A 21,553-nucleotide genomic window follows, 5' to 3' on the forward strand; every position below is an offset into this window, starting at 1 on the left:
CCCGAGGACCCCCACCAAGGAAGATTTTTTTTAAAAGTTGCATTGTGATCAATAGAAGGCATTACAGTGTATTAGAAGTGAGAGAAGAGCGAGCCCAGTTGGATAGTCAAAGGAAGATAAGGAGCCACAGAAGAGACAAATATTTGAAGGGAGGCTTAATAGCATGTATTGAGGTCAAAATGACCATGTTTTGGGGGGGGATTTGCTGACAGTTAACTGATAGTGATGCTAACATGCCACAGCACACGTAAATTTAAATGTGTGTTTCTTAAGGACTAAGATAGGATTATATAATTTATGTATAATTACATTGACGCTAAGTGTTAAATATCAGTTCAAACATAAAAGCTGATGTGGTGGAGCCCAGCACCTTGAAGGGGAGGAAATATGATCCCTCTCTAGTCATTCATGGATGGAGAAGGGTGACAGCCAGGACTTTCCTCATCTGCAAAGAACAGCTAAGGTGAGGTGGTCAATGGGGCCCTTGAGCCAAAAAGGGCTAGCCACTCCTTCCACAGATTGTCTGACATAGCTAATATAGATGAACTAGTGCAATTATCCTGAACAACCCTTGTCAGTGGAAAGGGCAGCAGAGGGAGATGAAATGATGGTTAGATCAGAAATTCTCTCAAGCACAATATGAGCTTGATGTGTAATATATGTTTGAATGTTGAAAGCAAAGGGAAACAACCTCTATATTGAAATGCTCTCATGCATTACCTAATTGTCAAGGTTCCTAAAAGAATACATAAAAATAGAATGGGGGCTTTGCTAGCAGGTAACAACATCACTAATGAGTGACTCTGCCTACTTTCATACACCTTTCTCCCAGGTTCATCAAGTCTATATAATTTAAAAACAAGAAAAAAGCTGATGGGTGAAGCCAATAAAAAAAAAACCAATGCAATCTGAGGCTGAATTAAATCCTTTTAATTTTTTTACTACATAAGAGGCATTTGGCAAGATTAATACAGAATATGCTACTATCTTCTGTCTTGCTTCCCCATATTGTCTGTTGTGAAATTATACTATTCATCCATCTGAACTACAAGGAGGGGCACCTTTCCAGCCATCTGACTGGCCCTTCTACTTTAAAACTGTATGCAGCCATATGGGTCAATAACACAACCAGGCAAATGGGGCTTAAACCACTGATATGGAAATACAGGCACTTCCTTATATTGGTCTCATCTCTCAGTCATCCAAAGGCAGCTTTTCAAATTTCATGTAAGTCGGGGTGACTGGTCCATTTCTTCTGGACCCCTCTTGCTCCAAATTGTCCCACTGCGCTTTGATATACATGAAGGGCCATATTAGAAAATTTGCTTCCTCTGTAGTTTGCTGTCAGATTTCATGAGGTATTTGCTCAGCAGGGCAAGCTTATGCTGCCCCAATTCTCTTGCTGTACTCTTATAAAATCCATCTTTGATACAGTACATTGACTTTGACCCGGTGCTTAAGGATTCACATCTATTATTATTGATCGGATAACCTCCCTTGTAGACTGGGAATGCTGTGGACATAATATATCTCTATTTCAGCAAAGCTTTTGACAAAGTGGCGCATGATATTCTGATTAGCAAGCAAGCTAAATGTGGGCTGGATGGAACAACTATCAGATGGATCCGCAGTTGGCTCCAGAATCGTACTCAAATTTACTTTATTATTATTACCCTTTATTTTTACCCCGCCCTTTTTCCAAAACTGGAACTCAGGGCGGCTTACAAATAAAAACCACACATAGGTAAAAAACATACAAAAATATACAATTAAAATAGAATTAAACTATTCGTAACATTAAAACCATGAAACATACACTTAAAATACTAAGACAATTTAAAACATTAAGAATAGGACCATAGAACAATACAACAGACCTTATGAGGCCCTATCTTAAAGGACTGAGAGACGGGCCTCTCCTGAGGATCTCAACACCTGGATAGGCTCATATGGGGAGATACGGTCTGACAAATAGTCTGGACCTAGGCCGTATAGAGCTTTATAGGTCAAAACCAGCACTTTGAATTGTGACCGGAAACAAACTGGCAGCCAGTGGAGCTGTCACAACAAGGGGGTTGTACGGTCCCTGTAACCAGCTCCAGTGAGCACTCTGGCTGCAGCTCTCTGTACCAGTTTAAGTTTCCGAACAGTCTTCAAAGGCAGCCCCACGAAGAGCGTGTTACAGTAATCTAAACGGGATGTAACTAAGGCATGCATCACTGTAGTCAAAACAGGCGTCTCCCGGAACGGGCGCAGCTGGCGCACCAGTCTTAGCTGGGCAAAAGCACTCTTGGCCACTGCAGAGACCTGGGCCTCCAAGTTCAAAGCTGAGTCCAGGAGTACACCCAAACTGCGAACCTGTGTCTTCAGGGGGAGTGTAACCCCATCCAGCACAGGCTGAATCCCTATTCCCTGATTTGCCTTTCGACTAACCAGAAGCACCTCTGTCTTGTCTGGATTTAATTTCAATTTGTTCACCCTCATCCAGTCCATCACTGATGCCAGGCACCGGTTCAGGACCAGGACAGCTTCCTTGGCTTTAGGTGGAAAGGAGAAATAGAGTTGGGTGTCATCCGCATACTGATGACACCGAACCCCAAACCCCCGGACAACCTCACCCAGGGGTTTCATGTAGAAGTTAAATAACATGGGGGACAAAACTGAGCCCTGAGGGACCCCATATGTCAATGGCCAAGGAGTCGAACAGGAATCCCCCAGCACCACCTTCTAGGTTTGTCCCTCCAGGAAGTAGCCAAGCCACCGCAACACAGTGCCCCCAAGTCCCATCCTGGCAAGGCGGCCCAGAAGGATACCATGGTCGATGGTATCAAAAGCCGCTGAGAGGTCCAGTAGAACCAACAGGGACATACTCCCCCTGTCCAGCTCTCTGCATAGGTCATCCACCAAGGCGACCAAAGCAGTCTCTGTTCCGTAGCCGGGCCTGAAACCAGACTGAAATAGGTCAAGATAATCTGTTTCATCCAAGAATTTCTGGAGCTGGGCAGCCGCCACACGCTCTATTACCTTACCCAGAAATGGAATGTTGGAGACTGGCCGATAGTTACCCATTATAGAGGGATCCAAGGAAGGCTTTTTCAACAGAGGTCTTACAACTGCCTCTTTTAGGCACACCGGAATTCTGCCTTGTTGTAAAGAGGCATTTACCACTCCCCTCACCCAGTCGGCCAGTCCCCCTCTGGCACTCTTAATGAGCCAGGAAGGGCAAGGGTCTAGCAAACATGTGGTGGCTCTCGCCTCTCCAAGGATCTTGTCCACATCCTCGGGCTGTACAAATTGAAAAGAATGCGTTATTGGACAAGCAGGAGCCAAAGTTACATCCCTTGAGACTATCAATTTTAGCGTCCAAGTCAGAGCGAATCTGAGCGACTTTATCTGCAAAGTGCCGTGCAAATTCTTGACAGCGGGCTGTTGAGTGGTCTATATTACCCTCTTGGGGGCCTGAATGTAAAAGACCCCTGACCACTCGAAACAGCTCTGCTGGACGGCTCCTGGCAGACACAATGGTGGCAGAAAAGAAAAGCTTCTTCTTTACCCGCACTGCCACAGAGTAGGCCTTCAAATAGGCTCTAGCCCGTGTTTGGGCAGACTCGTTCCGAGTCTTCCGCCAACATCGCTCTAGTCCCAGTCTTATTCGTTTCATCGCTGCCAGCTCCCTGGTAAACCAAGGAGCTGGTTTGGCTCCACTCCATGAGAGGGGACGCTCCGGGGCGATCGTGTCCACCGCCCTGGCCATTTCCCCATTCCAGAGGTCAACCAGGGCTTCAACAGAATCACCTGCTGAGGTGACAGGAAAATCCCCAAGAGCCATCAGGAAACCATCCGGATCCATCAGTCTCCTGGGGCGGACCATCCTAATCGGTCCCCCACCCCTGCAGAGGTTCTGAGTCCCAGTGAGTCTAAACCCAACCAGGTAGTGATCTGTCCATGACAACGGTACTACAGAGAGTTCCTCCACACCAAGATCACCATCATCCCAACCTGCACAGAAAACAAGGTCCAAAGTGTGGCCAGCGGCATGAGTGGGGCCAGATAATACTTGGGACAGACCCATGGTTGTCATGGAGGCCATGAAGTCCTGAGCCACTCCTGACAGAGCGGTCTCTGCATGGATGTTGAAGTCACCCAATACCACAAGCCGTGGGGACTCCAACACCAACCCCGAGACCACCCCGGCTAGCTCAGGAAGGGAGACTGTTGAGCAGCGGGGTGGGTGGTACACCAACAGAATCCCTATTCTGTCCCGGCCACCCAACTTCAAATATACACATTCGAACCCTGAAGATTGTGGGAGAGGGCACCTGGTCAGGGAGATGGTATCACGATAGATCACTGCAACTCTACCTCCCCATCCCCCAGGTCTCGCCTGCTGTTGCACAGAGAAACCTGGTGGGGAAAGCTGGGAGAGATTAACCCCCCCAGCTTCATCCAACCAGGTCTCCATGATACAAGCCAGGTCGGCGTGCTCATCCAGGATCAAATCCTGAATGGCCGTTTTACCATTCACCGATCTGGCATTCACAAGAAGCATTTTTAACCCAGGGGAACTATCACCACAGCTGTCCAGACTATTTGAATGGGGAGACAGTTTGGGGGCAACCAACACCCTATTATGCTTCCATCTCCCCCGATGACATAACTGTCTCCCCACTCCATATCTCAAAGAGTGTTCATTAATGGTTCCTTCTCAAACTGGACAGAAGTAACAAGTGGGGTACCACAGGGCTCGGTCCTGGGCCCAATGCTCTTCAACATTTTTATTAACAACTTGGATGAGGAGGTACACAGCATGCTTATCAAATGTGCAGCTGATACAAAATGGGGGGGGGCACAGCTAATTCAAAGCGACCTTGATAGGCTGTAGCATTGGGCTGAAAACAGAATGAAATTCAACAGGGATAAATGCAAAGTTCTACACCTAGGAAAAAAACCAAATGCAGTGATAAGATTGGGGGGTACTTGGCTCAGCAATACGACACGTGAGAAGGATCTTGGAATTGTCATTGATCACAAACTGAATATGAGCCAACAGTGTGATGTGGCTGCAAAAAAGGCAAATGCTATATTAGGCTGCATTAACAAACAGTTTCCAAATCGTTTGAAGTATTAAAGGTAAAGGTGTCCCCGCACTTGTAGTGCGAGTCGTTTCCAACTCTTAGGGTAACGTCTTGCGACGTTTACTAGGCAGACCACATATATGGGGTGGGATTGCCAGTTCCTTCCCCTGCCTTTCTTTACTCCCCATCATATGCCAGGTACTCATTTTACTGACCACGGATGGATGGAAGGCTGAGTGGACCTCGACCCCTTTTACCGGCGATTCAACTTCCTCCTTCCGTTGGAATCGAACTCCGGCCGTGAGCAAAGCTTTGGCTGCGTTACCGCCACTTACCACTCTGCACCACGGAGTATTAGTTCCCCTCTATTCAGCACTGGTTAGGCCTCATCTTGAATACTGCATCCAGTTCTGGTCTCCGCACTTCAAGGATGCAGACAAACTGGAACAGGTTAAGAGGAGGGCAACAAGGATGATCAGGGGACTGGAAACAAAGTCCTATGAGGAGAGACTGAAAGAACTGGGCATGTTTAGCCTGGAGAAGACTGAGGGGAGATATGATAGCACTCTTCCAGTACCTGAAAGGTTGTCACACAGAGGGCTGGGATCTTTTCTCGATCATCCCAACTGGACATCAGGAAAAAATCCTAACTGTTACAGCCATACAACAACAGAACCAATTACCTAGAGAGGTAGTGGGCTCTCCGACACTGGAGGCATTTAAGAGGCAGCTGGACCTGTTGGGAATGCTTTGATTTGGATTTCTGCATGAGCATGGGGTTGGACTCGATGGCCTTATAGGCCCCTTCCAACTCTACTATTCTGAGTCTATTAATGTAAATTAATGATGACATGGACATGGTGCTTGCAATGGTGCTGCCAGCAAGGTGTCCTCTCGACCCTTGCCCTTCTTGGCTTATTAAAGCTTGCCAGGGGTGGAGGTGACCAAGTTGATCCAGGGTGTGGTCAATACATCATTGCAGGAGGGAGTGGGACCCATTGGTTTGTGACAGCTATCGACTGGCCACAAATAGAGGGTTGTAGCACAGCAATTGCAAACACTCTTGGATGAAACACATTATCTAGATCCCCATGCTGTTTAACATCTATATGAAGCCCTTGGGAGCAGTCAGCAGAATTGGGGCAAGGTGACAGCAGCATACTGACAATACCCAGCTCTATTTCTGTATAATATCTGAGTAAGGAGTTGGTGGTGGGCTGGATGAGGGCCAATAAACTGAGTCTGAATCCTAGCAAGATGGAGATGCTGTGGATTGGTGGTTCCAGAGTTCGGATAATTGGTCAGTTGCCTGCTTTAGATGGGGCTGTACTCCCTCTGAAAGAGCAGGTCCATAGTCTGGGGTGCTCCTCGATTCATCTTTGTCGCTAGATGCCCAGGTGACCTCTGTGGCTAGGAGTGCCTTTTACCAGCTTTGGCTGGTGAGACAGCTGCAACCCTTTCTGGACCAGGATATCCTCACCACTATTGTCCATGCACTGGTAACCTCCAGGCTGGATTACTGCAATGTGCTCTATGTGGGGCTACTCTTGAAGTAGGTCCGGAAGCTGCAGCTGGTGCAAAATGCTCACTGGCACAGGATATTAACAACATGGCACCCTGCTGATGAAAGATTGCACTGGCTACCCATTAGCTACCGAGCTAAGTTCAAGGTTCTGATCTTGGTGTACAAAGCCCTACGCAACTTGGGACCAGGCTGCCTGAAAGACCATCTTATAGCGGAATTCCTTCCCCTTAAATATTAGACAGGTGCCATTTGTTATCTTTTTGGCACCCACTGAAGACCTTCCTCTTTGAACAAGCCTTTTAAGTTAAGACCTTATCCCAGTCTGTGTTGGAACTGCTCTTTAATGTTTTAAAACTTTTTTTATTAAAACAGATGGTTTTAAAGCTTTTTAAAAATATTTTTAAAGATGCTGTAATATAAAGTCTGTTTTTATGATGTTTTAAAGCTTTTTTTAGTGCTTTTGTTTGCCACCCTGGGCGCCTACTGGGAGGAAGGGTGGGATATATATTACATAATTCACTAATAGGCAAAAAACCTTGCAGTTTAAGAACGTACCTATAGCCCACAGATATTTCTATCAAACTTCTATAGTGAATGCACCAGGGGACCAGGAGACCTGACCTTCTCTGAGATATTGTAAAAAAAGTAAAGGCGTCCCTGCACTCGGTAGTTCGAGTCATTTCCGACTCTTAGGGTGATGTCATGCGAGGCAGACCGTATATATGGGGTGGGATTGCCAGTTCCTTCCCCAGCCTTTCTTTACCCCCCAGCATATGCCGGGTGCTCATTTTACTGACCACGGATGGATAGAAGGCTGAGTGGACCTCGACCCCTTTTACTGGAGATTCGACTTCCTCCTTCTGTTGGAATCGAACTCTGGCTGTGAGCAGAGCTTCGGCTGCATTACCGCCGCTTACCACTCTGCGCCACGGACAGTCTACTGAGATATTGTACTACCCTACAAATTTGTCAAAATGCAAACACAATTTGGGTCGGTTTTTCACTGTCCAATCTACCTCCTGTGTGGCTTGGAAGAATTTGGTAACATGAATAAGGTTTTCATGGTAAATGGTATTTAGAGGTGGTTTTACCATTGCCTTCCTCTGACTGGCCCAAGGTCATCCAGTGAGCTTCATGGCTGTTGGGGATTCGACCCCTGGTCTCCCAGGTCGTACTCCAACACTGACCTGGGGGAGGGGCAGGGAACGGAGAAGGAGGGGGAGGCGATTGGGTGGGTGGGCACTGGGCAGAGGGGAAGCCCCTTCCTTTTCCAAAAGAAAACATTGTGAACAGTATCATTGCTTTTCAGCATTTCCCCCACCTTTTTATTTTATAGCAGGCATATCACATCCACACCAGGCCTTTGGTTCACTTTGAACAGTCATGGCTTCTCTCAAAGAATCCTGGGAAGGATGCTGAGAGTTGCTAGGAGATGCCCTGTTCTCACCAACCTTCAATCAGAATGGCTGTTAAACCACTCTGGCCCCTGGAGCTCTCAGTGGAACAGGAGTCTCCTCTCAGCACCCTTCACAAACTACACTTCCCAGGATTGAGGGAAGCCATGACTGTCTCAAGTGAAATCAAAGTCTGGTGTGGGTGTGGCCCCGATTAGCCAAGCCGCTGGGAGTCTGGCTTTTAGAACACTGACAGCTGGTTCTTACTGAGCATGCCCGATGTTATAATTGGGTTCCAGCAAAAATTTATTAAATTAATTAAAAATCAGCCAGGCATTTTTTTTTAACTTTTAAACTGCAGAAGATGAAGGTCAGAGTATGGGGCAAGGTGATTAACAGGATTACAGGTACTCTGTGAACATGGCTGATTTTTAATGAATTTCAACAGATTATGAGAACTCTGACAGAAAAAAGTCCAAAAGGGCTCTGGGGGGTTTTCCGCTCTTTCTAGACTTTGAACTCTTTATTCTCTCTGACCATTTTGTGTATCGCCATGAAAACTGAGAGGCTTGTTAAGCAAGCGTTTCTGAGTTCAGGACTATAAGTTTTGAAAGGTTTTGTTTTGAAATGAGCTAATGGGAAGCATCAGAATGGCATGAGGGATATTTTCAATTTAACATTGCAGAACGTGAAAAATCCAAGCTCGCTATAGTATACAGCCATGAGAGTGGCTGTATAACAATAAATAAAAAATTACAATCGATGATAAAGAATCATTTTATTTTCCAGGTGTCACAAAACCTGAATCTAAATGATCTTCCACTACTTTCAAGTTAAATTTCTCCTGGGCAAGGCTGCAGCTTCATATCTAGCATAAAAGAGAAAAAGAGTGAAGGCAGAGCAATCCATACAGAAGCACAGTGATTTTGAAAGATGAATAGATCAGACCTTGAGTTTTTCCATCACATAGTCAGAGAGAGAGTTCAAGGTTAGTTTATCATCATGTATCCATTCCCACAAAAACTAGTATTTGATACAAAATACTTACTTTTCACATTCATTGGTCAGTTCAAGCTGTTCACCACCAAGAATTTGAGAGAACTGTTAGGTACATGAAGTGAAAATTGATCATGCCTTAACCACAAAATACAAATCAAATAACTGATTCATTTGGAATAATCTATTCTGCAGCAATCAAGGTGCACACATTTGTCTTGAGTTACATTTAGAATAAGATTTATCACTGAAATTGTACAAATGTTTTCTGAAAGCAAAAGACATTGACTTTATGATCAATACTTTTAAGTGAATGCAACCCATTTAATTGCCTGAAGAACTATACAGCCAGATACATCAGATAGGAGCGAAAGATAGTTCACCACTGTTTGCATCTGCTGAACTATGTTATCATCACTGTATCTGTTCATTGTTAACAACTCTGCTTCTCTCCACCACCCACTCCTTCAAGCTCTTTACTTCCACTTCCTGTAGGGAAAAATGTAACTTATTTGTGGCTGCAGCTTTTGAGACAAATCTGACTTTGGATAGCTCCTATGTACTTCTAAACACAACTAGAGCAACACTTGCCAACTTAAAAAATATTGACTACATTATTTCTTCCAAACCAGAGTATATAGCACTTACTTCAGGCAGACAAAAGATTACTTTCTTCTTCCAGAACATTTGCCAGTTTAATCTATAATAAAGTAACAAATTTACAAATGGGAGCCCAAGCAGCAGTAAGTATACTAAAAGGCAGCATAATTTCTGTACTGTTTCAGTGTGAAATTCTCTTCACTCCTTTCAGAGAGATTCCCATTGTTTTATACAATTTCATCATTAACAGTACAAATATCAATTTTAAATTTTTTTATTACATGCATCTTCACTTCAAGTATCTCAGCAGATGTGGTTAATACTAGAGAATTTTTTCCATGTTTCCTTATTTGAGTCCTGGTCAGCAGTTTGGGTTTTTGGTTATTTTTTCACTTTTTACCAACTATGGGTGCTTTTACCCTTGTTAACCATTAACTCGTTTTTATCGTTTTACTGCTGATTACTGGTTTGTTTGTAAACCACCTAGATTCTCTTCTAAAAAACAGTGGGATAGAAATGTCAGAAAAATAGAACTTATTTCAGAAGAGGCCATATTTGGCTCCAGAACCATCAGATATAGATCAAGATTTGTCTGTGGGAGTTTGAGGAAAGCAATTACAAGAGTAGGACACACACTGATTTTACCGTTATGCACCCCTCAGCCACTTTGATCTGCAGTACTAGTCCTGTTACATAATACTCATTCTGCACTTGTAAAAAATCGTTTTTAGTGTGGCAGCAGCTACCCGTTGGAACTCACTACCTACTGACAGGCACCTTTGCTGTATATTCAGTGCTTGCTTAAAACATTTCTGTTTAGGCAAGTTTATCCAGACACATACATGTCTATGTGTTTTAGTCTACTGCTGTTTTAATAGTTTTTTTAAAAAAATATTTATTTTTCAATATTTTAATTGATAATTTTAATGCTTCTTATAAACAGCTTAGGTTTTTTTAACCATCAAGCAGTATATAACCTTTGTTAAATACATTTTTTAAAATGAATGCCACTGGGATGGGGTAGGGCATGGGAAGGGCACAATCTCAACAGTGGTACACATCACCCTACAAGTACCATGCACCCTCTACTTACCAATATGCTGTGAAGTTCAGACCATTCCTCTTTTCACTAGCTTCCACTGTGCCTAAAATCAAGACAAATTCCATAGTTTTACCATTACTTGATGTATCAGACCTAAGCCAAATTTCTCATCTTCAGCCATCCCAAGCTTCGGATTGAATTCTTATAGCATTTTCCTCCAAAAGCCTCAGTGCAAGGTTTTCAGAAACATCTTCTGTCCACTACTCTTAAAACATCATTGGCTTTTTCCATTAGCATGGCCCGCCTTAATTTTGGTGGTTTATATTTCAAAAAGAGTCTAACCTACTGTGTACTTCCAACTACCAGCAGCTTTCCAGTCTCCTATATGCCAGAGACATCAGAAATCGAACCTGGGATCCTCTACATATCAAGTTATGTGCTTTATTGTGCTACACCCCCCTCCCAAAACACACAGCCTACAGAGTCAGATTTTAATACACTGATTTCTAATCAATTAAGAAACCGTATAGCAATATACTAACCTCTCACAACAGGCAAATTAAAATCTGAGAATCCTTGTCCACTAGTACATTAAAGAGACAAAACATTTGTTATAAAGTTGCAATGGAAGCTCATAACAAAATTGCCTATCCCCAACCTCAGTATTAAGGAACTTACTATACTCCCATATTGCATAGACACTATGACTGGAAAGCAAATCAATGAGCAATGTAACCTCAGTAAATGGAACGGAATGATGTTAATATCATGAGCAGTCATTTGGCAGAATCTAGTATCATCATTGGTTACAAGTGTGCCCCATGGGCTTGAGCTACCTATGGAACATGTGTAAAGCTAAGGCGCAAACAATTAAAAATATGCTCTTACCCAAGGTTAGTAATTCCATGGTCAGAACCTATTTAAGAATCAAAGAGAAGTTGTTTTCCACTTTATACACAAAGCTAAATGTTTTAGAAATCAATTGCTACAAAAAAAGTAGGTAACTTTACAGGGTTTTTCAGTATGATTAATCCACATGCTGGTGTCAGATCAGACATTTTAAGCATCATTTTGAACCCTGTTAATTTTACTCTAGGATTTCTTAGCACAGTAGTCATGAAAGATAGTGGTACATTCCACAGAAATAATTGCATCAACTCACTCTCCTAGTGTTTCTCAGCTGAAAAATCTGGATAGTCTTTCTAGGCCAGGACTGACAGGTGTCCAAAAAGAAGCAGGACTACAACCTTAACAGATTTAAACTGCAATCCTAACCATGTCTACTGAGAAGGATGCCCTGCTGAATTCAATGGTGCTTACACCTAAGTGAGGTAAGGATTGGAGCCTTAGGGAAGTATCCAACCAACTTGCTCAGTCAGCGCAGTGTAACTTTCCCCTCCTGTCCTCACATTCTCCCTCCCCAAATCAGCTCTGATGGGTTGGGAAGGGAGAAATTCCACCGTGCAAGCAGAAATCCTTATGCTGACATAATGAGTTAGCTGGATACCATCCTTAACCCAAGGAAAGCCTTAATCTCAAATTTAAGGTACGCTGCTATACAACCAGACAGGTGCTATAATGTTCATCTGCCCCCACCAAGTCGAGCAAGCACATTTTTATAATGCCTCTCTCCTTTTGGTTGTTGCCTTTTAGAGTCCTATTTGAGCTGTCAGTTTGTGTAGTATAAATGCATTCAATTGTCCCAGCTGGAAGGCATACCAGGGAATTGCTGACAAGTCACCCACACTAATCCCCACTTCATTGTTTGGTCCTTCTAAAGCATCACTGATCTTACTCCCAACGCTACCCAAATTTCATTCAAATTAGATGTCTTGTAGTGACTTACCATTATCTGCAGTGCAACTCTAAAGAGATATTCGAAGTCATTCCAACACCTGGAAAGAAAGGTTATTTTAAAGGGCAGTCCAAAGAAAGCTAGCCGTTAAACAAGAAAATGCAAGCAGATGCCCCAATTCAGGTAGAGCTAATTACAGACCTCCATTATTTAAGTCAGCTTTATTGGCTTCTCATCACATAGGCTGCTTGCAATACACAACTAAGCAACAGGCAGAGACTGAAAATGGTACTGCACGTAATCCAATTCACCTTCACTGACATAACCAGAAGATATTCAGTTGTTCAATGCTTTCTATAGGCTTTGGCAATTCCTAGGGAAGGCTGCATGTGCGGTATTTATAGTTGCGCTGGGAATTAATTATACCCTTATTTCAGAGGGACAGACAAAGATTTATTGGATCATTCGTAAGCATGATTTTTTTAAGGTTTTATCACACTACTGAACTAGTATTACAGCTAGGATGCATTTGCTGCTAAGTCACCTTTCTGTAACTTTAACCAACCTTTTTTGCTTCTGAATCCAACCTTCTGACATTTCAGCCCACAGCCAAGTTAAGGCGGCCTGTAAAGAGACAATAGCTGCTTTTAGACTTGCACTCAGCTTCACCCCCTTTTTAAACTACAATAATCCACTGTATCAGTGTAGACTCAATTATCCTCATTTGTATCAGCGACCTGATTCAACATCATGTACAGTAGATTTAACATTTATTTGACTAGCTCCTATTCCAATCTTCATATCAGCAACACTGCTGCTGTCAAATGCTTGGAGAACAAAGACAAGACAAAAATTATCCAATTAAATCCCCGTGCTATTTACAATTAAGAAGTGTGGTGACAAATGTGTACAAAAGTAACAAAATTTTCTGGAACAGTTATTTAAGGATATAAGGACATTCTTCTGCTTAAGGCTATGGTCCAATATTTTTACATAAGTGAAATAAACTTTGCCTTAAGGTGAGAATTCAAGACCAGTGCTGAGAGAAGCCCATTTGCCTGGGTATATGAAATGCTTGTCAACCCTGGATGGATACAATCTTGAATGGATGCCTTTAAAAAGTTCAACTAGCAAGAGACCAAACTCTCCAGCGGAGGTCTCCCCATTCTTATATTGCAGCAATTCATGTAAGCACGGGATTCAAGCATGGAATTTAATGGGTGCTAACAAGATTTGCTTGCACTTGCTTTCCAGCATAATCCATCTTGCGTGCTTGTTAATAATGCTAACCAAGAGAACTTGGGGCAGCCTAAGCATGCTGTGGTCACTACCATTATTTACGAGGGGTGCCTTGCCATTGCTAAAAGCCCTCTGCTATCACTACACATTTTTTTTCTATGCAACATACCTTTTTGGCATTCAGCCCATGCTAAGTAGATGTACTGAAGTTTATAACAGAGGCAGCTAGACCACACTGCACTACACATTAGTCTTGCTGCAGAACCTGCAAAAGAAATTTAATGATGTTAAAAAGACTTATGACCTTAATAGTTGAAATCCTTTTTTGCCACCCAAATTGTTTCAAACTAAATTTGGACTGAACCCAAAAACACTTTCTCACTGTTAACAGTATTAACTTGCAGTTGACTGGTTCCATCAGTAGAAACAAAGAAAATTCTAACTAATTAGGGGACATGCTTTCAGCTAAAAACATCCACATTTGTTCCATGTAGTAAACAGGTATATTATATAGCAATTGATCTCCTTGACAAGCAAGGAATATGTTAATATTAGGCAGTAAGTACAGAAGCTAGGCTCAGAACAAGGATGCATCAGACAGGAGCGAAAGACATCAAGCATTCATCACAGATTATCTGCTGAACTATGTTGTCATCATATACATCCTTTATACACAAGGGACAGAGAAACCAAAAGTTGCATTTGATGCTGCTATCTATCTCAATTTAGTACCAAGCACATTTAATCTATCATATTCACCTGCAAGAAAATGTTATTTAGCAAGGCTTTTGTACATTAAGATTCAGGGTTGTATTCAACTAAGTCCTACTCAGAGGAGTCCCATTAAAATTAATGTACCTTAGTCATGCCCATTAATTTCAATGGGTCTACTGAGTAGGACTAACATGGAATACCACCCTCAGTGCTCTATGGTATGAAAATCCTCCCTGTACTTCTTTATACACAGACATGCATCTCAACAGATACAGATCACTTGCTCTTCTGTTGGGACTCTTACCAAGATATCTTCCTTCCATAAGTACTGAATTATATGTGAAACCCTGCATGGAAAACAACAAATGTTACAAAGCCTATTCAAAAGCAATTTAAAGATGAATATACTTTTAAGAGCAATTTCTGTGCCTCAGTTTCAATTATAGGTGGTTAAGCAGTCTCATCATTCTTCTAATCAAGAGTAGCAAATAAGTGTCATCATTGTGGCACGAAATAAGTTCACAAACAAGCTATAGATTGCATTTAAGAAGTCTAAAAAGTCTTCTTTGAAATCTACAACAGAAAAATGTACCTCCATGAATAGTACAGCATTCACCTTCTGAGCCTATAAAGAACACAAAAAATAGGTTAGACCTTTTTCAGACAGTAAAAATTGAGTTACATCTACTAAAAGCAAAGAAGTGGAGTTCTGTCGCAAAATGGTGATGCGTTTTTGATTGGGAAAGCAAACTAGCATCAACCTCACCTCTGACCTGCAGTACTAACAGTGGATTACATTGCAGGGCTACCACTTGCTAGAGTGCTGTCATAAACCACTCACTCCCCCAGCCACAGACCCTTCCAAAATGGGAACAATGAACTGAATTTGCATTAGCAGGGTTATTATTAAATGTTTCACATTAAATAATTGAGTTAGAAAGTGCAGGAATACTTTGCTGCCACTTTGGGGGGTGCGTGTCCAGTCCCATCTACAGTACATACTCCAATTTCTATGGGCAGCTCTCACTTCCATCTCTGTGGACACATGGCTTTTCCACCATCAAAAACAGCAAAATACAGAGGTAGGCACAGAAACAACTGTTCACCTTCTACTCTCCTCCTTGCCACACCTCCCCCCCTTCCTTTCCTTCTTTCTCAGCCAACCTGACACCCACCCACAGATGAACAGTGTTGTGAAGCCTCCAGGGCATGCCCTTCTCTCCGCCCTCTTTTATCCAGCCATCCCATTCTACATTCCACTCTCTCCCTCCCCTCATTGACTCAATGTCCCATGGTTACTAGGAGAGGATTCTACTCCTCCAGGAGCAAGGATTAAAGCCTGTTTTAGACTGGAGTTTAAAGTAATGTTCAAAACATATTGTGTGTAACAGCAACAAATCCAAGTTTTCTTGATATGCTGGTATAAACACAGAGGAATGATATGACTTAAGGGCCTTTTACACTAACTAGGAGGTGCAAACGCTCCTTCAATCCTGCATCCCGCACGTAGCAGCAGGCTGCACGCATACACACACCTAATGTACAAGATTTTTGTACTCATCTGCAGACCAGATCATAGGAGTAAAGAGGTGCAAATCAAGTAAGCAGAGGTGTAGTCATCTGGGTTCTCAGGGTGTCTTAGACCCCTTATTTTTTTAGGTGCAGGGCCCGTCTCCAGCATCCTATGAGCCAATCAGCATGAAGGGGGAGTCTGTTAGTCACTGAGAAGAACCTTCTAACCTGCTTCCTTGTCCTTTTTTGCTGATTGAAACCAATCAGAGTGAAAGGAGGTGAGTGAGCCACTGAGAACTCTTCTCAATAGCTAGCACTCTCCCTTGTCATGCTGATTGGCTCCTAGGGATGTCTGTTGTTGTAGGAGAAGGTACATGAAGGAAGGACTAAGGAGTGTGGAGATGATGGTGGAAAGCAAGCAAGCAGGTGAGGTGTGGCACGAATATCATGAAGGGGCCCTGCACTTCTGGATTCGCCACTACACTACTGGGAGTAAGGGCAGGATATAATTCTAATAAATGAATTAAGTTTAGAAGACATTCATAGAAATTGAGATAAGTAACCATGAATACATCCAAGCCCCTTACCCTGCTCAGAGATGTTGGTATTCATCATGTTCTCAGATGTCCCTACCAACATCATTTATCATCATGTGCAGGTACAGTGAAGGCAAGCTCAGGAAGCTACATTAAAATTTTCAACAAGGTATGATGTTCTGCATTCTATGCCAGACTCTGGCGCAGCTCATTCCAGCTTTACTGGTAACTACAGCTGCCCCAGTACAACTGTTTGCACTAGCCACACTCCTAGTACTTTATAGATGTAATCAACACTTCCCTCCTGAGGGTTATGTCTTTTACACCAGTCTTGTAAATAACCCCACAAAAGTTTCTAGCCCAGAAAACTTGTTATGTGGGGGAAATTACTAGCCTGCTAGGAGGTGGCAGAAGGACACGAGTTTTTATGCTAGATGCAGAGAAAGCATTCTGCATTATTTTCTGCCAGCAAAAATTCCATGCACTCAGATTCATTCAATTCTGCCATCTATGGCTCCTAGGTGAGCACTTAAACCCAAGGCTGATTTACACTAATATGAAGCTGTTCTGTACACAGCCCATAGGTAGCTACTATAGCACAAAACCCAAAGATTCAACATTCACCCGCTATTAAAAGCAAGGTCTCATTAAGATACCTTCCCCATTATCGCACCCTAGAAAAAATCATCTATGTAAGTGCTACAAGAAGCCTAGGACAAAATTAAAGCATTCCTAAGTGACTCCCCCACATTGCCTAGAGTCTGAGATGGACTACACATTTTGTAATGTGACAAGTTGCAACTGAACCTTGTTAAATCTGCCTAAGGCACACCAAATGACTAGGAGACTGGGTTTTTAGCCACCCACCACCACCTTACCTTTCACTCTTCACAACTAGCTTGCAGCTAGTTCAGCAACTCAAGAACTTCTACATTACTTTGCATTTGTTTTACTGATCCTAATAAAGGTATTGCTTGATTATCACTGCAAGGATCCTTTCTAATAGAAGCCGCTGCTTAGACTTTTAATTAGGATTTAGCCAATTGAAAGGATCGCTTTTTACCTTTCCCTTCCCCAGACTAACGCATAAATAAGGCTCATCTAGAAGGAAAAAAGAGAAGCCTGTACGCCGTGTTTTACGTAGTTCTTTAGGCACCATTTGCACGCAAGGCCCGAAGAGCAAAGGGAAAAATAGGAATGGGGTGAGAAAAACAAAAATCCATCTCCATCCGTTCTCCCCAAAACCATCTACGGCAAACAACACGTCCTAAATCCCCTACACTCTCCATAAAAATTAATTAAAGCTGTATTGGCGGGGGGAAGGAAACCCACACACTTTAGCACCACAACTCACCACGATTACCCACAGCTGCCGAACACCGCAAAAAGAAGAGCTGGAAGAGAAAGGACTAGGCGGAGCCACTCCTTTTATATACGTACGTACGTCACTTAGGATCACGTGAGGGCTCAGAGTTTATTTTGCATATCCCCTCCCGTTTCCCGCCCCTCAGTGAAGAAACGTTCCCACCCTCAGATGTTTCCCCACCACCACGACAGCAAATATACTGGCGGTCATGACGCCCAGGGTCCACCCTCCCCTCCCCTATGGCGGATTCATGCCTGTGGGTGTGGCTACCTGACGCGAAAACCGTTTCTCTGGGGCAGGGGGGGAAAGGCTAGTCAATCAGGGAAGCGGGGGGAATGTTCTTCCGGGACGCGGCTCTTCTGGGGGTTTCGCTTCCGGAAGGGTGTTCGGGCTCGTCCCACCCCCCCCTGGAGGTACGTAGACGGTATATTTCGGTCCCCTCGGGAAAGGGAAGAAGGTCGAGAGAGTTCTTGTCTCTCTTTCCTTTCTCGCTTCCTCCGCTCGCCTGGCAGGTGAACCCGACGAGAGTTTCCCTGGGGTGGCCTAAAGTACTCCTAAAATGAGGGGGCTTTCTCCCGGACCCAGTTCCTAGTCTCTCTCCCCACTCGCCTGACTCTTACCAACGGAGTTTGTCCCCCATTTCCGCTGTTTCTGGGTAACAAGTTGTGTGACCCCCGCCCCGCCTTTTAGCATACCACACTTATCAGCTCCAGTCTAGAGTGTCAATTTTCATTTATTTCTGTCTTGACTCGTTCCTTCTTGTGTTTAATTGTTTTAATTATCCCATTACCTTTATTTACTGCTTTTTCATACACAAAGCGTTTATACTTTGTTCTGGCGTGTTGAGGGTTTGGAAGTTGTTAAGTACTGGAGAAGCGCGTGCGTGAGTTAATGCTTCTTATTTAAGTGAGAATATTTATGACGAGGAAAGGGAGGTTGAAGCTTTGGGAAGTGTTTTAAATACTGCTCTGTAGCCTGGCCCTCTCAAGTTTTTATTTAGAAGTAATCCTTCACTGAGCTCAGTAGAGCCTGCTCCCAAGTAAACACGTGTAGGATTGCAACCTACTTCATGCTAGAGCTGTAGTGTTTGTGATTATTCTCATAGTAGATATTTATAAAACCATGTGTAATGTGGAAAAACTGGATATGAGGCTTGTCTTGAAAGCCAATTTCTTTGAATGTTGCAAATAATTCCCCTGCTGTCCCCTAACACTGTATTATCTAATTCAGTTGACTGGCAGTAGATTCAGACAGACCAAAGAAAGTGTTTCTTCACACAATGTATAATAAATATATAGAATTGACTACTACAAGATGTGCCAATAGGCACTGGCTTAGGTGTCCTTAAGTGGGGAATGGACCAGTTTGCGTCGTATTCAGTGACAGTATGCCACTAAATACAGTTGCTGGGGGTAAAGAAGTACTATTGTTCTCATGCATTGTTCGTGTCTGACTCGCCACTGTTGGAAATGGAATGCACAATTAGATGAATCTTTGCCCCAATTCAGCTATTCTGCTTTTCACTGAGGGTCTGATAATGTTATGTCTCTGTTGGAAGCAGGACTACATGAAGAAGGGATACGGTAGGGAGGAGGAGATGAGTAAAGGGAAATCTCACAATGCCAAATCTCAGATCTTATCAGGAAATTATTAAGTTTAATACATTGTTGTAAAACAATTCGCACCCCACTTGCACTGTTAGCATTGGATATTTAAAAGGCTTTTGACTGTTGGATCATAATATTTGCTAGAAGTGGTTCAAATAAGGAGATTTGGCTCTAAACTTACACATACTATCCAACAGATTTATTATACCTGTTATGCTAAAATTAAGAGTCAATATAGAATCAAAACAAATATCATTGGGTCGGGGGACGAAGCAAGGATGTCAGTTATCCCCACTGCTTTTTATTTTAGCTATTGAACCACTGGCAATTAACTTACAAAATAATTCAGACATTCAAGGGATATGTAAGGTATATGAATACCTACTGGGACTGTGCACTGATGACATGATGATAACTACCACAACACCACTAGAAACAGTGTCACTATTGCTTTCTGAATTAGAAGCATTTAAAAGGGTAACAGGACATCCAGTAAATTTTAAGAAGTCAAGAGTTCGGGGATGTCTCACCAAAACACCAAACAGCTCTTTCTAAGTAATTAAATATCCCCGTATGTCATAATAAATTTAGATATCTGGGCATCCAAATTACTAAAAAAATAAGCTAGTTTGGGTTAATTATGGCCCTATATGGCATCAAATTACAAAAGATACAGTTTTATGGAAGAAACTTAAACTCTCTTTGATGGATAGAATCATAGGTATAAAAAGGATGGCACTACCTAAATGAGCATATCTGTTTCAAACCTTACTTATTTGAATCCCCCTTAAACAGCTGTATCTATGTCAGAGAAAACTAGAATCACTTATGTTTGAATCTAAGAAACTACAGCTTTAGAGAACATTGTCATATAAGCACTCCATGAATGGCAGATGGGCAATCCTAAATATTCCCTTGTGTTATAAGGCATATCCACTGAAACACATGGTCCCAAATATCAATTATGATAACACTAAACAGTGGTGCACTTAGAACAATGTGGGATAGATGGAATTCCCTTAATGGTTTATCCCATTTTTTAAAATTATATTTAGGAACCTGCCGAGTGTTAAAAACAGATTTATCATTTAAAGTCTGAAGAGCAGGGTGACAGTATTAATGCCAGCATACTCCCCTCTGATCTCCATGATTTACCATCCGACAGGCCACAGAATATTCATGATTGGGAAGTGAAAAAGTTATGTAGGATGTGTAATTTTTATAAAAACAATATTCCATTGACTAAATGAGATGCTAGTGACATTCTGCAGGAAATCTCAATCCCATGGTTATTCTGGAATCAAATTTCATCTTTCGTAGTGACAGCAGCTGTAAAAGCAGCTGCAAACAGACAGTAACTGCGTGGGGACAGTTAAGGGAAGCATCACCTAATTCAAGGGGCCAGGTTTCTCGTACATATATAAAATGTTAACAGATACTACTTCAGGTACAACGCAAGACTTAAAGGTTGGCTGGGAGCAGGTTTTAAAAATACAAATTGATTATAAGGCTTGGAAAGTTATCTGGATAAAAACACTCTTCATATCAGTATCAGCACAGAATAAAGGGACAATTCTTAAATTGGTGCATAAGTGGTACCCAGGAAGCTTGAACATGTCACTGGAACATATTCAGCAAAATGCTGGAGGGGCTGCACCTCAATTGGAATATATTTCCACATGTGGTGGGACTGTAAGAAAATACAGGATTTCTGGAACACAGTTTTCTTGGAAATCAAAATAATTACTAACCAAGATGTTAAGATGACACCTCAATTAGCCCTCCTAAATTTGTTTATGGAGCAAAACTTGGATTTAATGAATAAGGACCTAATAAGCCATTTGCTCACTGCAGCCAGGGTAATTATAGCCAGGACATGGAAAGAGCTCTTGGGAGCCATGCTGGAATCATGGTACCACCAAGTGTGGCATATAGCATAACTCGTAAAGCTTGCCCATAACATAAAAATTATAAATGAACAAAGAAGTTATGGTGTATTTATGGCAAAATGGCATCATTTTATTGTTTGCATGAATGTACATGGTCAGGCTCCACCAGCAGCCTACATACAACTGGCAAACGTGAACCAGGACACATTTGATTCATTGAAGCTTCTTACATCCATGCCCAGGCTTGCAGAGAGAAGCAGATA

The 21,553-nt window shown here is 42.5% G+C and overlaps 2 protein-coding genes and 10 non-coding genes across 20 annotated transcripts in view; 1 reads left to right on the forward strand and 11 right to left on the reverse strand.

The window, feature by feature from the left end:
* Positions 1-928: 928 nt before the first annotated feature.
* LOC133388035 (uncharacterized) lies at positions 929-17,911 on the reverse strand. 3 transcript variants are annotated; one of them, XM_061634102.1, is made up of 12 exons: positions 17,783-17,911; positions 14,973-15,005; positions 14,685-14,727; positions 13,836-13,931; positions 12,993-13,051; positions 12,479-12,527; positions 11,521-11,548; positions 11,175-11,215; positions 10,684-10,735; positions 9,639-9,690; positions 9,043-9,068; positions 929-8,862 (listed from the first exon to the last, which is right to left on the reverse strand). In XM_061634102.1, the coding sequence occupies exon 12, from the start codon at positions 4,547-4,549 to the stop codon at positions 3,206-3,208; it is 1,344 nt and encodes a 447-aa protein (XP_061490086.1). In that variant the 5' UTR covers positions 4,550-8,862; positions 9,043-9,068; positions 9,639-9,690; positions 10,684-10,735; positions 11,175-11,215; positions 11,521-11,548; positions 12,479-12,527; positions 12,993-13,051; positions 13,836-13,931; positions 14,685-14,727; positions 14,973-15,005; positions 17,783-17,911; the 3' UTR covers positions 929-3,205. The 3 variants fall into 3 exon arrangements, with proteins under 3 accessions (XP_061490086.1, XP_061490084.1, XP_061490085.1); XM_061634100.1 differs by having other exon boundaries at positions 9,043-9,095; XM_061634101.1 differs by lacking the exon at positions 14,685-14,727 and having other exon boundaries at positions 9,043-9,095.
* On the reverse strand, positions 8,928-9,006 carry LOC133388211 (small nucleolar RNA SNORD81). The gene has a single exon (XR_009763692.1). It is a non-coding gene; the product is annotated as a small nucleolar RNA SNORD81 (small nucleolar RNA).
* On the reverse strand, positions 9,340-9,416 carry LOC133388224 (small nucleolar RNA snR60/Z15/Z230/Z193/J17). Its single transcript, XR_009763703.1, has one exon. It is a non-coding gene; the product is annotated as a small nucleolar RNA snR60/Z15/Z230/Z193/J17 (small nucleolar RNA).
* Positions 9,765-9,842, reverse strand: LOC133388212 (small nucleolar RNA SNORD79). The gene has a single exon (XR_009763693.1). It is a non-coding gene; the product is annotated as a small nucleolar RNA SNORD79 (small nucleolar RNA).
* Positions 10,855-10,915, reverse strand: LOC133388240 (small nucleolar RNA SNORD75). Its single transcript, XR_009763717.1, has one exon. It is a non-coding gene; the product is annotated as a small nucleolar RNA SNORD75 (small nucleolar RNA).
* LOC133388220 (small nucleolar RNA SNORD47) lies at positions 11,366-11,440 on the reverse strand. The gene has a single exon (XR_009763699.1). It is a non-coding gene; the product is annotated as a small nucleolar RNA SNORD47 (small nucleolar RNA).
* Positions 11,647-11,707, reverse strand: LOC133388239 (small nucleolar RNA SNORD78). Its single transcript, XR_009763716.1, has one exon. It is a non-coding gene; the product is annotated as a small nucleolar RNA SNORD78 (small nucleolar RNA).
* LOC133388222 (small nucleolar RNA SNORD44) lies at positions 12,605-12,671 on the reverse strand. The gene has a single exon (XR_009763701.1). It is a non-coding gene; the product is annotated as a small nucleolar RNA SNORD44 (small nucleolar RNA).
* On the reverse strand, positions 14,252-14,333 carry LOC133388223 (small nucleolar RNA snR60/Z15/Z230/Z193/J17). Its single transcript, XR_009763702.1, has one exon. It is a non-coding gene; the product is annotated as a small nucleolar RNA snR60/Z15/Z230/Z193/J17 (small nucleolar RNA).
* On the reverse strand, positions 14,807-14,889 carry LOC133388210 (small nucleolar RNA SNORD24). Its single transcript, XR_009763691.1, has one exon. It is a non-coding gene; the product is annotated as a small nucleolar RNA SNORD24 (small nucleolar RNA).
* LOC133388221 (small nucleolar RNA SNORD74) lies at positions 16,476-16,554 on the reverse strand. Its single transcript, XR_009763700.1, has one exon. It is a non-coding gene; the product is annotated as a small nucleolar RNA SNORD74 (small nucleolar RNA).
* Positions 17,912-18,071: 160 nt separating the features above from the next.
* The window catches only part of ZBTB37 (zinc finger and BTB domain containing 37), a 37,960-nt gene continuing 34,478 nt past the window's right edge, over positions 18,072-21,553 (forward strand). For 5 of the 7 annotated variants that reach the window (XR_009763637.1, XR_009763636.1, XM_061634150.1 and 2 more), the window contains exon 1: positions 18,257-18,306. The gene's annotated coding sequence lies outside the window, so the exon portion shown is untranslated. The other 2 variants (XM_061634151.1, XM_061634149.1) reach the window with 2 other exon arrangements.

The sequence above is a fragment of the Rhineura floridana genome, chromosome 6 (genome assembly GCF_030035675.1).
Source record: "Rhineura floridana isolate rRhiFlo1 chromosome 6, rRhiFlo1.hap2, whole genome shotgun sequence".
Taxonomy (NCBI): Eukaryota; Metazoa; Chordata; class Lepidosauria; order Squamata; family Rhineuridae; genus Rhineura; species Rhineura floridana.

Excerpts from the sequence above, each read along its gene's own strand:
- LOC133388035 (XM_061634101.1), bottom strand. The coding sequence starts at position 4,549 with ATGCTTCTTGTGAATGCCAGATCGGTGAATGGTAAAACGGCCATTCAG.